The following is a 15,788-nucleotide window of genomic DNA, read 5'->3' as shown; positions in this document are numbered from 1 at the left end:
GGCCGTCGGCAGCCTCTTCGCCGCCGCGCGCCGCTCCGCGCCACTCCCGGCCCCGCGCAAGCGGCCCTTCCGCAGGTCAGCGCTCCGCCGCGTGTCCCTCCGCGCTGCGTCCGGCCCTCGGGTGTGACGGGTGCCGGTCTGCCCGAGGGTTCCGCTCCTCGGCCCCCAGATAACCTCCCTCAGCCCGCTGGGCGCGCTCTGTGCTGTGCGGCCCGGCGTCCCGTAGGCATTCTTGGCCACCAGGACGCACACGGGTCCTTCTCCAAAGAGCCCCTTTCCAGCACGTCTGCACTGATGTGTGCAGCTGTTCCTTCCCCAGGCGCGGGGCTGTGTGCGTGACAGAGCAAGACGTAATGGACGTGAACTGGGATGTGGGGAGTTTCATGCAAAAATGAGGAATAAAGGCTCCTGTGAGGGTGTCAGAGCCGTGGAGTGGGCTGCACACGGAGGCGGTGCGGTTTCCTGTGCAGATACTCAAACCCTGGGTACTTTTCTGCCATAGGGAACTTGCTTTACAGGGGATTGGACTGGATGATCTCCAGAAAGGCCTCCCAACCTCCCAGCTCCGTGATTCTGTGTGCAAAGTGAAAGCAAGGGCGGTGCTTTCGCAGGCAGGAGCTGATGGCGTGCAGCAGAGCCATCCCTGCCACATCCCTCTTCCCAAAGGGAGACCAACACGGGCTGCCTGCCACGCTTTGGGCGCTCAGCTTTGCTAGGAGATCACTGCAAATGAGGGAAGCAAGTAGGGTGGAACTGCTATGTACCAAGGGCAGAGGTGTTTTCAGCAGCTGTGCTGTTGGAAATAAGGTCTGAAATGCTGCTTGTCTCTAAAATGACAAAGGTATTCTCAGCTCCCTGTGTGAGGCAAGAAAATCACAGGATGGCCTGGATTGAAAAGGACCACAATGCTCATCTCATTCCAACCCCCTGCTATGTGCAGGGTCACCAACCAGCAGATCAGGCTGCCCAGAGCCACATCCAGCCTGGCCTTGAATGCCTGCAGGGATGGGGCATCCACAACCTCAGTTCTCCATAAGTGCTGTTTTTCAAAATGTACATGAATGGGACAGGCAGGTGAATGGTTTGGCTGAGATTTTGGATGCAGAGATGTCCTGAGGAAGCACCATTCCAATCAAAGTGTGGAGCACGCGGTGAAGTTACACAGAAGTTGCCTTTTTTGTTATGTCTGCCACTTGACAGACATAGGGTTTTATGGCTGCCACTTGACAGTAGGGTTTTCCCACAGCAAAAAAAGATGAAAAATTATGGATATCATTGGTGAAAGTAATGGAGAAAGTGGGTAAAAATGAGCTGCTCTTAAATGCTGCATTGCAGCATCATGTGAATTTCAGAGGAAAAGTCAAACTTTTTACAGCTTTACATGGTCAACAGTCACAAAGTGCCCGCAGCAGTGATGCAGGAGAGGCCCACACGTGGGTTTGTGCATGCAGAAATAAGAGGGTTCTGTGACACCTTGCTTTCACCCCCCCCTCACTGGGGGTGAATAGAATGTTAGGCTGTTGCCACGGCGTCGCAGGGGGAGTTGAGCCCATCTTGGTGTGGAGGACAGACGCACGTCTGCCTCCTGCAGCGCTTTTTTCCACCTTGTTTGCGACCACTGCTCAACACTTGTGCTTTTACTTCACCGAGAGCCTTAGAGCAGCCCCTGCTCCAGGGGCGCAGCTTGAACTCTTCGCCAGTTGTGCGTTCTGCTACAAACGCATAGCTGAGCTTTTTTTTCCACTCGCTCTTACCTGGAGTGAGAAAACTTGGAGAACATCAGAGGTTTTTCAGTCTTTTTCTGAGTCATTGAGAGAAAACTAATCCTGCTATGTCCTCAAAACAACCGAAAGAGCCCAAGCGTCCGACTAAGTGTAAACGGAAAAAACGACATTGTAACAGGTACCGGGTGCAGTGCTGAAGCTGGGGGAGGAGACACTTCTCATTAAAAACTGCTGGTGGTAACGTAGCTGGGTGTTAAACCTGTGTTTATCTCTGTGTGCAGCCTTGGGGAGGGCTTGTGGTGCTGTGTCTCTGCACAAGGTCCGAGCTGGGAGCCTTCTGCTGTAGGCCTGGGAGTGAAAGTTAGCTGTTGGATGGATGGAAAGACACACGTGGTGTTGTTTTCTTCTTAATTTAGCCTGCTGAAATATTAAATATGCTGAGGAGGAACGTGGTTTTTTAGGGATAATTTGCGTTTATCACCAATTCCTTGGTATTTTGTGCCTGAAGTTAGTAGTGTAGTAGTGACAAGCATCCTCCGTTTTATATGAAACGTAGAGTTGTTTTTTGTGTTTCTGATGCGAAAGGATGACAGTCCAGAGGGGATGAGATGAGCAGGGCTTGGATGTGTAACAGTCGGAATTGTTTTGATCAAAGAAGGACCAAAGAGTCCTCGCCATGTAGGGCTGGGGGGGGGGGGAAGAGAAAGGGCAGAAACACCACTTTGTGTTTTTGGAAGCAAATAGGAAAAAAATAATGTATATAAATGAGCTGTGTATTCCCACCATTAATAAATAGATTTCTAGGCTTTATCTTTGTGACAACTGATGCAGTACTTCAGATACTGCTTAGTAAGGAGGGGTGCAGCTGAGAGTGATTGCAATGAGTGGTTGGCAAGCACTGATTTAGCAGTGAGTTATTTATGTGGGTGTAATGCAAATGCATTGCTTTCCCATCTTATATTTCCTGTCCTACTTAGGGTTTTTTTTTCTCTGCAGCTCATTGTAGTGAACTCAGATGGCTTAGTAATCATCGGTGTATTTCTTTCCTCGAGGAAAGAGGCAAACCTGTATATTAATTAAGAATTTTTGGTTGCTTGTAACAGACAGAAAGTATATATTGAATGTTGGAGAAAGGAGCCTAACGTGTTTTTAGTGGGTGAATTAAGTTTGCGTGTGCTCTGCTGGGCAGGAGACAGCAATGGGAGATGCTGCCACATGTTTCTGTCTGGTCTGATCCTAGAGGTGCTTGGAGGGGAGACCTCTGGGATAGGAGGATTAATTTGGGAAGTCTGGGTCCTGTGAAGGGAAATGAGTCTCTTAGAAGCTCATCTGCAGTTCCCAAATGCTGATCTGCACGTGTTTTCCACAGTGTTCAGCCGCCTCTGGAAGAAGATCCTGACCAGGCTCAACCGAAAAGGAAAAGATCAGGTACTGCACATTACAGAAGTAATTAATACACCTGATTTTTTATTTTTATTTTTAGGTCTTATGTTCTTTAGTAAACTGGCTTCTGTTCTTCAGCATAAAGACTGAAGTTTTGAACCATTCTCTAAATTGTGCTCATACGTGTAGTCAATGGCCTGAGGCAGAACTGTGTCATATGTACTGGCTGTGGCAGGAAGGTGTACTTTTACTGCCAGCAGGAGATGTCCCACATCTCCCTGGCCACGAGCCCATCCACATCAGCAGAGTGAGCACTGTGCATCAAAGTTGTGTTCTCCCTCCTGTTTTCATGGTCTGTATTCGTAGTATTTCACATCTGCCAGCTGAAAATAGCTGTGTTTCTTCTGAGAAACCTCCTGAGATCTATAGTACAAAGGAAAGCACCTTTAAAGTGATAGCAGGCAGAGAAAAAAATGGGATTTAGGAGTGATGCAGCTATGCATGGTATTCACTGCACAGATCATGGTTTGTGATCAAAGTTTCCCTTATTCAGTCAGATGAAGAGGGAGAAATTGATGCTTTTTATGCTGTAGGATATTTCCTAGCACAAATTTTATGGGGAAACATGGAGCTTGGTAGTTACTGCTTGGCCACCCGTGCTTCCCTTAATTTAATGCTGATCTGTTATAGTGTGCTGTTTTGGTATCACTTAATCCCCGTTTCCCTTTTCAGTCATGTTCTTATATGACCTGTCATTTTTTTTCTTTTTTGTAGGCTCTGAGCCTCCAGGAGAAGCAAGCACTTCTGCTGAGGTGAACTTGCCACCCAGGGCAGCATATGAACACTGGACAATTTCAGATGACAATGTAACTTCAACCACAACCTTGGGAGAAGAGGTTAGCACAGATTTTGAAAGTAGGCAATGGTAATTGGTGAATTTGTGAGAGAGAAGAGGAAGGAGCTTCTCTGCATAACAAAGCCTGTACAGCAGTAGGTTCTTCTTTGCTATTTGTAGCAGGCAGCTCTGTTGGCTGGGTTTGCCTTATTCAGGTTTGCACACTGTGCTCTAGCTCTTGTAACTAAGGAGCTCAGCGTTTGCTGTCTTCCAGATACTTTATAGCCCTTCATATCTGTAGTCTTACTATGTTTACAAGTTGTTTCTAAAGCTGGTAGTTAAGGGATGAATATGCACCACCGTGCAAGAAAAACTGCATAATTGCTGTGGATAAAGGTCTGTTTGCTATGTTATCCACCAGACCACGAGAGGATGCCTTTGAGACTTCAATTTTGTGAAAATAACCAGTGAACTGTTGCTCATCTCTGTAGTTTGGTTCAAAGCTGCAGTGTTATTTTTCTTATTGCCCCACTGGTATAAGAGAAGAATAAGAAACTGTCATGATCTATTTGTTCTTGAGAGAGTTACTCTCTTTCACAGGATTTATTTTTCAGGGACCAAACTCATGTTTTGGTGTATTTAGGAGCTGAATAAGAAGAACTCAGGGTTAAACTCATGTAGTTTTAATCACTGCATAGATGAGCTCCTGTATTGAGAAAACTTAAAAAGTGTACTTGTCAGAGATCCTGCAAATATTTGCATTTGCTGCAATCTAAACCAGCATATCATGATCCCTGAGTCATAATAGAGCTGCTTACATTTCAGGAACATTGTGTTTGTTTGTATTTGCATTCAAGTTATACTCACAGTGATACTTTTGTTTTTATTCTAGCCTCCATCTGCTCCATATGACCCTTCACGTGAAATACCATCGAGCCCTGTGCTGGAAAGGCTGCAGATTGGTAAGGCTGACACCAGGTCACCAACTCATTTCTTTTTCACCCATCCTTGTGCACCACACGACCCGACTTCAGATTTACACACAGATTATTGCAGCACAGCACTTAACATCTAGTAATATTGCATATGAGCTGTTTCTTTTCATTGGTGAAGCTCTTTACTGTGAACTCAAAACTTGGGTTTCCTCTTGTAGTTACTGATGTAACTTGTGTTCTTGTTACAGATAATATGCCTTTTGAAAGCGATGCTTACTTCGATAGGGTTACACTCGCCCTTTCTCCTATGACAGTTCCACATCTGAGGTAAAAATCCTTTAATTTCTTTCTGTAAAGACTTACCACATTTCACTTTCATTCTTGAACTTCTTGAGTATTGTCAAACACCTGGATCATTGCCCACATAGTAATAGTTATCCAAATTATTTTGGGACTTGATCCAGTTGCTGTACTGCAGTGAAATATCCAGCTGCCTTCCCCCCCTCCCCCCCCCCCCCAACGCCAATCTTTTTTTCCCCCCCCCTTTGAATCCAGATACTTCATAGACATGGGAGATTGGTTAGAAGAAGAGGCTTTGTTAGGTAGAAGCTTCTGTTTTGACTCAGGGCCTGGGCTGGCTTGGAAACGGCCCTGAGAGTACCTGCATCACTTGTGCAGATCAAACAGCAGTGTGTATTCGAGGCAGTTGTTCTGCTTTTAGTTTTACCTGTGCATACTTTCTCATTAATTGGTTGAAGACAGCAGGTCTTCATCTGAAAGTAATCAACATCTCATGTCAAAACAGTTGTCAGTGCAGGCTGAATTGTAGGTGCTTATTTGAATGTTTTCTTGATGCCGTTTCTTTTGCCTTTGTTAGTTTTAGCAACTACGACATTCAACCTACTGGAGATGACACTTCAACACCTATTGAGGATGAAGAGCCAAAACCTTCTACTTCAGGATTAGGCAAAACAGGGAAGCCTTGGCGCACCGTTGAGGAGGTATGTGGCTGAGAAAGGCTTTTTGAAATTAAACCATTCAATAATTACAGCTACAAAAAACACTGAGTTCCTTCCCTGTCCTTCCAAAGTCTGAAACAGCTATTGGAGAACACGTAATAAACCTAGATTTCATGGGAAAAAGTCTCAGGCTGAAGTAGTGGAGAAGCAGGCTGTGGCAAGCAGTGAAGTATGATTAAGATATCCTGGGGACTCATAGCAAACAGTCATCATGTGTACTGACAGGAATACATATTAGCCTGAATTATTATGCAAGAGGTGCAGACCGCAGCTGCAGATAAGAGGCCCACATTTGAGGAAATGGTTGTAAAAGGAATTTTGAGAATTACAGTGGGCACAAATCCTTCCCACAGGGCTAACACAAAACAAACGTGTGGGAATTGCTGGTAAAATGAGCTGCAGTATTTAGAGAGCAACCTGTGCAGGCTGCACTAAATACAGATGACAAGTATTTGCTTCATATGCAGTGATTCTAATCTGTTTGTTTGTTTGTTTGTCCCTCCGTTCTGCTAGGATGTTCAGAGAGAAGAAAAAGAGAAATACAAGCAACTCTTGAAACTACTGAAGGACAAATATGCTAAATACTGCCATACTCCAAACCCGACAAACTCCAAGTAATTAATTATATATAGTATAAAAAATACAGTAATTATAGGAAGAAATTAACATAAACTTTGTTGTACATGGGGAAGTGGAGGGAAAAATGCAGTTTTTGCACTCTCAGGGCTGCTGGTACTGTCCCAGGGCAGGTCTTTGCATAAACTTAAGTTTTAAAAGCTCAAGAGATGCTCCCCCTCCCCACATTCACTTCCTCCAGGTGTAGCATGAATGTTTTGTGAAGGTGTGTTCTGCAGATGAAAGTTTGTTACTTTGTAGGGATACATTTCTCTCCCAGTAGATTAAAAGGAAGAAATCTCAGTCTTGTGTACAGAACTCCTGTTCTGAAAGCAACCTACAAGAGGGAACTTGTGTGTAAATCTGATTCACGAGTAGCAGTGATGTGGGTTTGATATCTCTGTTGCTGTGTAAGAGATTGCATAAAGTTAACCACACCAGGAAAAACACAAAAATAATAGAAGCTGTTACCTCAGTGGGATAGCTACACGTCAAAGCTTTGTACAGAGGGCCTAATTAGAAAATACTGATGCCAAAATGGTGAAATAGCAACATGCCTTTCTGCACAGTAAGATAGGAGGAAATGCCATGTGAATGCTGTGAAACATGGATTGATTTAGCAAAGCTAAAATCCCAGTCTCTGCTTTGTCTCACAGCTAGAAGACACGGAAACACAGGGCTTCAGATCAGAATAGCACATCACATTTAAACATTCCAGTGTGTGAGAACAATACAGAAAGTGACATTTTGTGTAATTTTAGGTGCACCAGCATTAGCATTTTAGGTTGGATCAATATGCTGCTTTTGGTAGCTGATCTTCCAATCACTGGTTATTGTGGTTCAGCTCATATCTCAGAGCAGTCCTGAAGGATGAACTACAATATCCCAGAAGTGTGTGTGGACAATGTATTCACAGTGACAGCATTATCTTCAATAAATAGGCTGAAAAGGGTTGGTCAGGGATTGTGACAAAGAATGCTGCCTTGTCCTATAAAACACAGATTGCATACAGATAACAAATACTGTATCTATAGAAATTCTGATTTAATTTTTTTTTCTTTTTTTCCTGCTGCACCAAAGTGTTGAGATTTACTACAAAGAATCACTGTCTGCTGTAACTTTCCTGGAAGAACAAAGATGCGGAGGGGATGCCTCCAAGCTTTTGGCACCAAAATCTAGTGAGTGACCCCTGTTTTATAGCTAGGCTTATAAAATAGAGCATTTAAGTCTTGAAGGTATATTTTGTGCTATGCTAAATCTGGTATAGCTTACATTGGCTCTTAGAACAAAATGAGCTGTCTCTGGAAAGGAGAATAGGAATAAAACCAGATGGAGTTATTAGTTGAGATGGCTTTGTAAGTGAAAAGCTTTGTTGAAAGTTGTCCCTCCACACTGGTACTGTACCAGAGGTGTTCTTAGCTGCAGAAATAACTGCATACTGTGCAGGTGAAGTCTAACATCTGGTCCTTTGTGCTGGTGGAGGAGGCACATTGGTGTGTGTGTGCCCTTTAGGTTACCTCACTCAGTTGTGATAATGCATTACTGTTTAATCCTTTTTTTTAACATGACTATATCCATGATATCAGAGCTTCAACACTAAGCCAGCTGTTACAATCTGAAATATTAATCCAGTGGAAAGGCAATAAGGAGTGAAGTAGCAAAAGGAACAAGCATGAAACGGGATGGTGTTATAAAAGAAAAAAGTGCTTACCTGTCTCTGAAGATCTAGGCTCACAAGGGAGCAATCTCCAACCAGAGCTCCTTCCCTACTGCCAGCCAGCCCTTAAATGGGGTCTAAGAGAGGTGCAGCCAGGCTCCCCTCCAATTGCCTTCACCTGTGCTCCTAGGGCTGACTGGGTCCTTTCCCCAGGTGCTCAATCTGTGGTTCAGGCTGGGACTCAACAGTTCCCATACATCAGCAAATTGCTACTTTCCTGGATTAGCACAGCACCTCTCTTTATAACAAGTTAGCTTCTTTGGTAGATCATCTTTTCTGGTAAGCTGAAGAATGTGACTACTGAAAGTGACTTTAGATCCTGGGCTTCAGAGCTTGAACGCTTTCACATAATATCCAAGAGGCCTGTTTGCCAGAGTTACAACTTCATAACCTTGTAGTCATTACTAGTAAGGTTGTTGGGAATTTTTTTTTGTCTTTTCCTTCATATTCTGAGAGTCATGTTTGCCTGATCCTCATTAAATGCTGACTTCTTGTATGCTTTTTTGTGCAGATGGCAGCAGCCCACGCCACTCTCCAGAACGCGAGGAGGCCAGGTAGAATTTTGGTTCCTCTTTGGTTTTGTTCTGTGTATTCCAGCAGTGTGCAGAAAGAGAATTGTACTCATCTCAACGTTCTGGCACGAGAGCAGCTAGCTTGTGGCTCTGGAATTGCTTGCAATCCAGTTGTGTCTCTCATTTCTTCTTTGTGAACCAGCTGAGCAGCAGCAGTATGAGTGCAGATGGCTGTGTGTTGTTGAAGGAAGCTCGGGTTTGCAGTAAGCAAAGCCAGTTAGAGAGACTTTTGTATGGCAGTCTGATCTGTGATAGTGCATTCCTTAACCAGAAGGTGGATGTGTAAGAGTTACATGGGACAGTATTGCTACAGCCTGCTTCTCTCTGTTTCCAGTTGCAGTTACTGTACACCAGCAGAAAAGGAAGGCAAGAAAGGACAAGAGAGACAACCCAGCTCAGGGGTAAGCTTGTTATTCGGATGTATGTGGATATATGGGTGTATGGATGCATATTGAAAATACACTTCCAGTTTTATACATGAGCAAGACTTTGTGTTATCCCTTAGCAAATTTGCTTGCTAGCTTGACTTCTTTTTGTCTAACAGAGACAGCATGGAGATGAAGTCCAAGAGGGTGCCTCCCCTGGATTGCATCCGGCACCTGTTCTGTCTGGAAGACCATCTGTCCCTGATGAGAAAGAAGAGAAATTCCCAAAATCCCAAGAACGCTTTCCTCCACTCACAGAGGTACCATAGTTGTCAGTCTCTTGTTCAAATTAGAAAGCTGTGAAACATCCACATAACTCCTTTTTTTTTTGGCAGATGATTCTTGAGCCTATTTTGCAGTGTTAGGAGCTTGCATTCACCACTCGTAGAATGTCTGCAGAGCACTGGTCAGCAGTAAAGCTGATTTTAAAGGGTTTAATACAGTCCACACAGTCCTTTGGTTGTGCTCATGTAAGGGTTTGTGGGAGTTGTGTGAGCAGGACCAAAACTGGTCCACGTTTAAGAGCTGCTTTTCCAGGGCAGTATTTGGCTGCTCTGATTCCTTGGAGTTGAAGTCCTGCTGATGTAACTGAGCACCTTCTTTTTGGCCTGGTGACAATTGATTTGGGAAGAGCAAGCAAATTGAGGGTTTACAAACTCTGGACAGTGATGCTCCATACAGGACAAAAAAGTTGTTTTTCTCACTTCACTGGCCCAGATTGAACCAAGAAGGAAGTGTGCTTTATATCCCTTAAGCAGGCTTAGATGGAAATATCCATACAAGAACAGTTACACACACAACTGAGACTCCTGAATGCATGACTCCAGTGTAGATACCTCAGTTCCCTTTGGAGGTCTCCACTTTTAAGTTCTTTTAGGTCCCTGACTTACACGCCTTGGTGGTGCTAGTCTTATCACTCGAGCCTTCACTTAGCAGACCTTGTTACAGCTTGAAAGCTGCCCACAGGTTGGTGTGCTCACAGGTCCTTTCCCATACAATTGCTTGCTTCAGGCCATGGAGAGAGAGATCAAGGCTGCGTTGGGCGAGGGTAAACCGGACGAGATCATGAGCAGTGCCTTCAAACTCAGACTCACCCGTGAGGACATCCAGACACTGGACAACTTTCAGTGGCTAAATGATGAGGTAAAACTTGCTGCAGCACAGCGATGTTTCTGTTCTGTATGTCTTTTAAAATGTCCTCACTGTGTACAGATGTCTGATTTCAGTTATTTGAGGACCCTCACTGCAGAACTTATAAACACCTGTGGAGTCTTACTTTAGGTATATATAGGTCTAGAGTTTCTAGAAATTCCTGTATTTCTTGGATCACACAATTTCTAGAAGTTAGTCTTCTGGAAGTATTGCTTCTCTGTTTGTTTTTACTTTTTTAATTTGGTGAGCAATGTCATATTTTATATCTTATATTTGCTTTTTACCATACAGGTCATTAATTTCTACATGAATCTTCTGATGGAAAGAGGCAAAAAAGAGAACTATCCGTCAGTCTACGCGTTTAATACTTTCTTCTATCCCAAACTTCTTTCCGAAGGCTACAGAGCAGTAAAAAGATGGACTAGAAATGTGAATCTGTTCAAACAGCACATCATTTTAGTTCCTATTCACTTGAGATCACACTGGACACTGGTGGTGAGTCATGCTGGATTTCTTTTTTTTTTAATTGAAGAATTAAGTGGGTAGAAAGCAAGCAAGCAAGAAATGTTGATCAGTTTTTGCTCTGTTTGCTGCATAGGTTTGTGCAGTGTCTAATGGTTACCTTTCAATAACAGGTTGTAGATATCAGAAAGAAGACCATCACCTACTTTGACTCATTTGGAAAAAAGGAGACAAGATTTGTGAAGCTGTATTGTAAGTAACTGCTCGGTCAATGCTTTTTGTTGTGAACGCTGAGAAGGTTTTTGTATCTGTGACACAAGTGGAAGCGTTTGCTTTTTTTGTAGCTAGGGAATAGAAAGCATTCTCACATCATCCCTTCCATCCAGGGAAGTGATACATGTCTGGGTTTCCAGTATGTACATGTGCAAAGCATCACCATGAAGTGTATGCAAAGTTAACATTGGAATTGTTCCTTCAAATGCCTTATGGCAGTAAAGATCCACTGACATCTTATTGTCCTGCCTGTGGTCTTTCAGCATCTCTTTTTTGTTGGCCTAAAATACAGAGATGAAGAGTTGTTTTGTTTTGTTTTAAACAGCCAATACCTGCAAGAGGAAAGCTGGGAGAAACGAAAAGTGAAGCTGTCACTTTCGGAGTGGACCCTTCACAGCATGAAGCCCCATGTATGTGAGCACTACTGAAACCCATAATTCCTCATCACAAAGGCCTTAACACTTTCTTAATAAGTCTAAGCTTTAAAGAGCATCCAAAAACATTTTTGTCAGGTACCATCTGAGGCTGCAAGTGGATTAGGAAGCTGTGCTGGGATGCGAGGCAGTGCCTTTCCTTGCTGGCCAAATACTTTATTTTTCTATTAGTCTGCCTTGTTAGGGTGAATCTGGCTTTGCACCTTTTTCACAAGCTGAATTTAAGAATCTGTTTAGCTGTTGTCTGAGAGAGGAGGCTTCCAAAAGCAGGCAGGGCTTTGAGATGATTCTTCCGAGTGTGAATTCTGGCAGGTGATGAAGAAAAGGGTTGAGCTGATGTCTTTCAACAAAGTAATAGCAATAAGCAGCATCTGCAAACTCAGGAGACATGACACTGTTGTGCTGCTCACAATGCAAACTTCAAGACACCTTGCAGGGTGGATTGCTGCTACCTCTGCAAGAATTTGGATTATAAGATCCAAGCAAAGGAAACAGAGGGCTGTGAAGATGTGGTTCACTGGGTGTACTCCTTGTGTGTGGGATGGGTTGTGCATGTAGGTTTGCAAGTCAGAGTATTGGTGTGGTGGGTGGTGCTGCCTCCAAGTTGCTTTTCTTTTAAGATAGAAAAAATTCTCCATCTTCTTTCCATTCATTAGGAAATTCCTCAGCAATCAAATGGAAGTGACTGCGGAGTTTTTATGTGCAAATATGCAGATTATGTCTGCAGAGACAAACCCATTACCTTCACTGAGGTGAGCCAAAGTTACGAGTAGTTTCAGAGGAATGCACACGTGAAGGGGCTGGGGAAGTTACGCAGCTCTTTGTTCTGCCTGGGGTGGAAGTTTTGTACTTCCATTTGTGGTGTGTAGTGCAAGGGCTGGAACTCAATGTGGCTTCAGCAGGGTAGAGCTGTATTCACCATCCTTAGGTCTCAGGCAAACCTTGAACTTCCCCTTGGGCAAGGTATGGTTTTTGTATCTTTTGGAGAAATAGGTTTAACCCTTAGATGGTTAAAATATGAGTTATCTTCTGATGTAGTGGCCTTTAATTAGAGCTTGTTTTAAGCTGTTGTTAATAGTCAAATAAATCTGGCTTTGTTGGGTTTCATCCATGCAGCACCACAGTGGGTGTGAGACACAGCAGACCATGCTGTACTCACAGTGGCTGCGTTGACAGTGCTTCAAATGAACTTGATGTGACAGATACGTGTCTTCTGTCTCTTCCTGCTATGTACTGAATGGGTTTTTCTTTCTTTCTTTGCAGAGAGACATGCCTTACTTCCGCAAGAGAATGGTGTGGGAAATAATCCATCAGCAGCTGCTGTGAGACATGAACCGTTAGAGTAACACTGTGGATCACCTCGCAGTCACTAACTCCTATTTTATTATTTACTTTGGCAGTGCCTTATTGAACAGGAAGCAGGCACTTAAATGTTTCTCCTTTAGGCTATAAAGTAATGGTTAATTTTTTTCCTCAATTTCGGAGACAGTGCCTCTCTTTGAAATAAGCTGATGCGCCTTGAGTGAAAGTCTGAAAGTTTGCTGTGACCTCACCAGGGGAGTGGTTGAGAAGAAATGGTGTGAACTTCTGTCGTTGGGATGGAGGGCTCCCACCTCACAGCACACGTGGCCACATTTATGGACAAATGGGACTCTCGAGTCTGGTGGTAACAGTCGTGGTAGCCAAACTGATCTCCCCAAGGACGATGTGCTTAGCTGCTGTTTTCTCAAGGAGAGTTTTCTTCTGTTTCTGGAATATCTATGATCTACTTGATTCCTAAAACTGGATTTGTGATGACCATAGAAAGAGGGGAAAAAAGTATTTACGGTCTTTTTGATTTGTAACAAATCTGTAGTGAAGCCCCTTTAGTTGGGGTGGTTTTGTTTTTGTTTTGTCTGCAGGGAATTACCTAATGTGAAAAGAGAAGTATTTATTTTGTTTCTTTTTTAAAGTAAATATGTAATTTATACAAAGAGCTTTACTGGAAAGAAATTCTACCTGGTGATGAAATAGAGTGTTTTTTCTAAATGAAAAAAAAAAAAAAAAGAAAGAGGTATCAGAGTGGTTTTTGCTTGCTTATGTGAGGAAGAAGACTCTAGCTAGGGTGAGTATCAGAGCACAGAAGCCTCTCAGCAATGTCTTGAAATCCTGAGGGGGCAATGAGAATGTTTTATTGAGTCCAGTTGTATTTGGTCTGTTGTTTGTATCCTTGTATTTGGTCTGTTGTTTGTATCCTGCTGAGCTCATGCTCTTTAACTGGAGTAAGTTTGGGGTCTTTGAGCTCCCTGTGTACTATTGTACCGTTGCATACTTGGCATGTAGGCTGCCTGGTGGAATGGTGGTATTAAGAACCACATCGGATTGTTTCTGTGAGGTGGTTCCTGACCAGTGACAAGGCGTTCCCTCAGCTCCGAGGTAAAGATGCTGATTTTTGGAGATGTCCCCTCTGTGCTCACGTGAATGATGTGCTTTCGGGCTGCTGCTTGCCAGAGGGGCTGCTTTCCTAGGGGAGCTGCTGAGTGGGTTTATCTGTGCTGTGGCCAGGAGCTGGATCAGTCTTTGCTTGCAGACTGATTAGCTTAATCCATCACAAATCAGAGGAGGTTCCCCAAAGAGGTAACTGTTACAGGGGCAATCTGCTGCGGTTTGTCCTTACATGAGATAGTTAATCTTCTGTGGGTTCCCTGAGGGATGTTAGCTGTTGATTAGTTAGGACCTGGTAGCTGACTGCTTGAAGTATCCTTTTCCAGTTTGCCTGGGGATTGTTACCCTTAGGTCCCTGTAAGATGCTCTAAGAACATCCTCTGGTGGGGAATCATCTCTTCTATCTTCTGTGATGCCTTGAGAGAGTGCCTGGGGCCTGTGATGCAGTGTGAGTCACACGAGTGCTCCCTGGGTGGGGAGGGAGAGGGGGCTGCTCTCATCCTGCCATGAGCTCTGCTGATGCCGTCAGCTGTGTGGTGACGCAGTCATTACTGGCAGGGAGGACCTTGGGGGGGCTCAGCCCTTGTGTCAGGATCAAATCCATCACCGAGGTTAGTGTGGGTCATCCATTGGGGTGGGAGAAGTCATTGCTGACTGCAGGCTGGCTGGAGGTCAGGGGACAGACCTGGGAATTGCTGCTGCAACATGAGGCTGGAGGCTGCTTCTACAAAGAACGTGGCCACAAGCACCCTGCTTTGCTGTTTGGAGCTGCTGGCGATGGGTGCACCAGAGGGAAGGAGCCCGGCCCAAGGCTGTGAGTTGGGTTTTGTCTCTTTGGCACCAGCCTTGCAGCCCAGGCACACATCTCCTAGTAGCAGTAAATCACAGGTGCAGGGAGCTCCACCGCTGTGTTTGCAGCCCATTTTCGTACGGGGGCAGTCTGAGCCCCATTTAGGCCATTCCCCATCAGCTGCATACCAGTGCCCAGCCCAGAGCTGGTCTGCTCCCTGCTCTTGGGAGCTGATGCTTTTGCTTAGTAAGAGACATGGCCATGGGAGCCAGCAGGGACGCTTGAGCTCTAGGGCTGCATGAGCACAACTGGTGGTCCATCAGAAAACATAACGTGGCCTTGTTTTGGCTTTGCCAACTGGAGAGGCACAGTGGTGATTTCAGTGCAGAGAGGTGGCTTTAATGATGGCGACATCTCTGGAAGTTCATACAACTGCTGCCAATGCCTGCAACCCCTCCTCAAAAAACCTAGAGAGCCCATGTGGGAGGTGAAATTTGGCTGTGGTGAGGCTGCTGCAGCCTGAGGGGGAGGGATGTGGGAGGTTGGGCTTCAACCCGAGTCCATTGGGTCAACCTCCAGCCCCAAGGTCAGCAGCGAAGACACGGCACACTGGAAGCTGACAGGGACAGCACACCTCTTCCTTTGGCCATCAGGACCTCCATGTTGCCGGATTTACAACAAAACCCCCAAATCCCCAACCTCAGCCCTGCTGTCCACCCACCCTTTTCCCACCCAGGGCTGCGTGCCCACCCTATGCTCAGCCTGGCCACGGCCACAACAGGGCACAGGAAAGAAAGCAACGCAGAGCAAGCTCAGGCTCTTGTTAGCTGGATATATTTTGTTTGGTTTTTTTTTGTTGTTGTCGTTGGCTTTTTTCACAGAACACTTTGCAGCAGACAAAAACTGGCATTGCAGTCTGTCGGTACATCGCTGGCACGGGCTCAGCCTTCAGCACCTCGCCGGGCGGTCAGCCCTGGTCCTTTCTTTTGCCGGTTGGCTTTCATCACCTTTTGCTGTTTTTTTTGGTT

At 44.8% G+C, this 15,788-nt stretch overlaps 1 protein-coding gene across 1 annotated transcript; it reads left to right on the top strand.

The window, feature by feature from the left end:
* Nucleotide 1: 1 nt before the first annotated feature.
* On the top strand, nt 2–13,583 carry SENP2 (SUMO specific peptidase 2; the record flags this gene model as incomplete). The annotated part of the gene is given in 18 exon segments (XM_010716699.3): nt 2–75; nt 3,094–3,152; nt 3,882–4,003; nt 4,835–4,904; nt 5,126–5,204; nt 5,755–5,878; nt 6,410–6,510; nt 7,592–7,689; nt 8,740–8,782; nt 9,135–9,201; nt 9,345–9,485; nt 10,237–10,368; nt 10,669–10,872; nt 11,013–11,058; nt 11,061–11,091; nt 11,438–11,522; nt 12,203–12,298; nt 12,810–13,583. Coding segments are annotated over 18 exon segments (1,635 nt in total), but the record flags the coding sequence as incomplete, so codon positions are not given.
* Nucleotides 13,584–15,788: the final 2,205 nt, after the last annotated feature.

Source organism: Meleagris gallopavo, chromosome 11, assembly GCF_000146605.3.
Source record: "Meleagris gallopavo isolate NT-WF06-2002-E0010 breed Aviagen turkey brand Nicholas breeding stock chromosome 11, Turkey_5.1, whole genome shotgun sequence".
Taxonomy (NCBI): Eukaryota; Metazoa; Chordata; class Aves; order Galliformes; family Phasianidae; genus Meleagris; species Meleagris gallopavo.
This window is presented reverse-complemented; position numbering and strand designations above follow the sequence as displayed.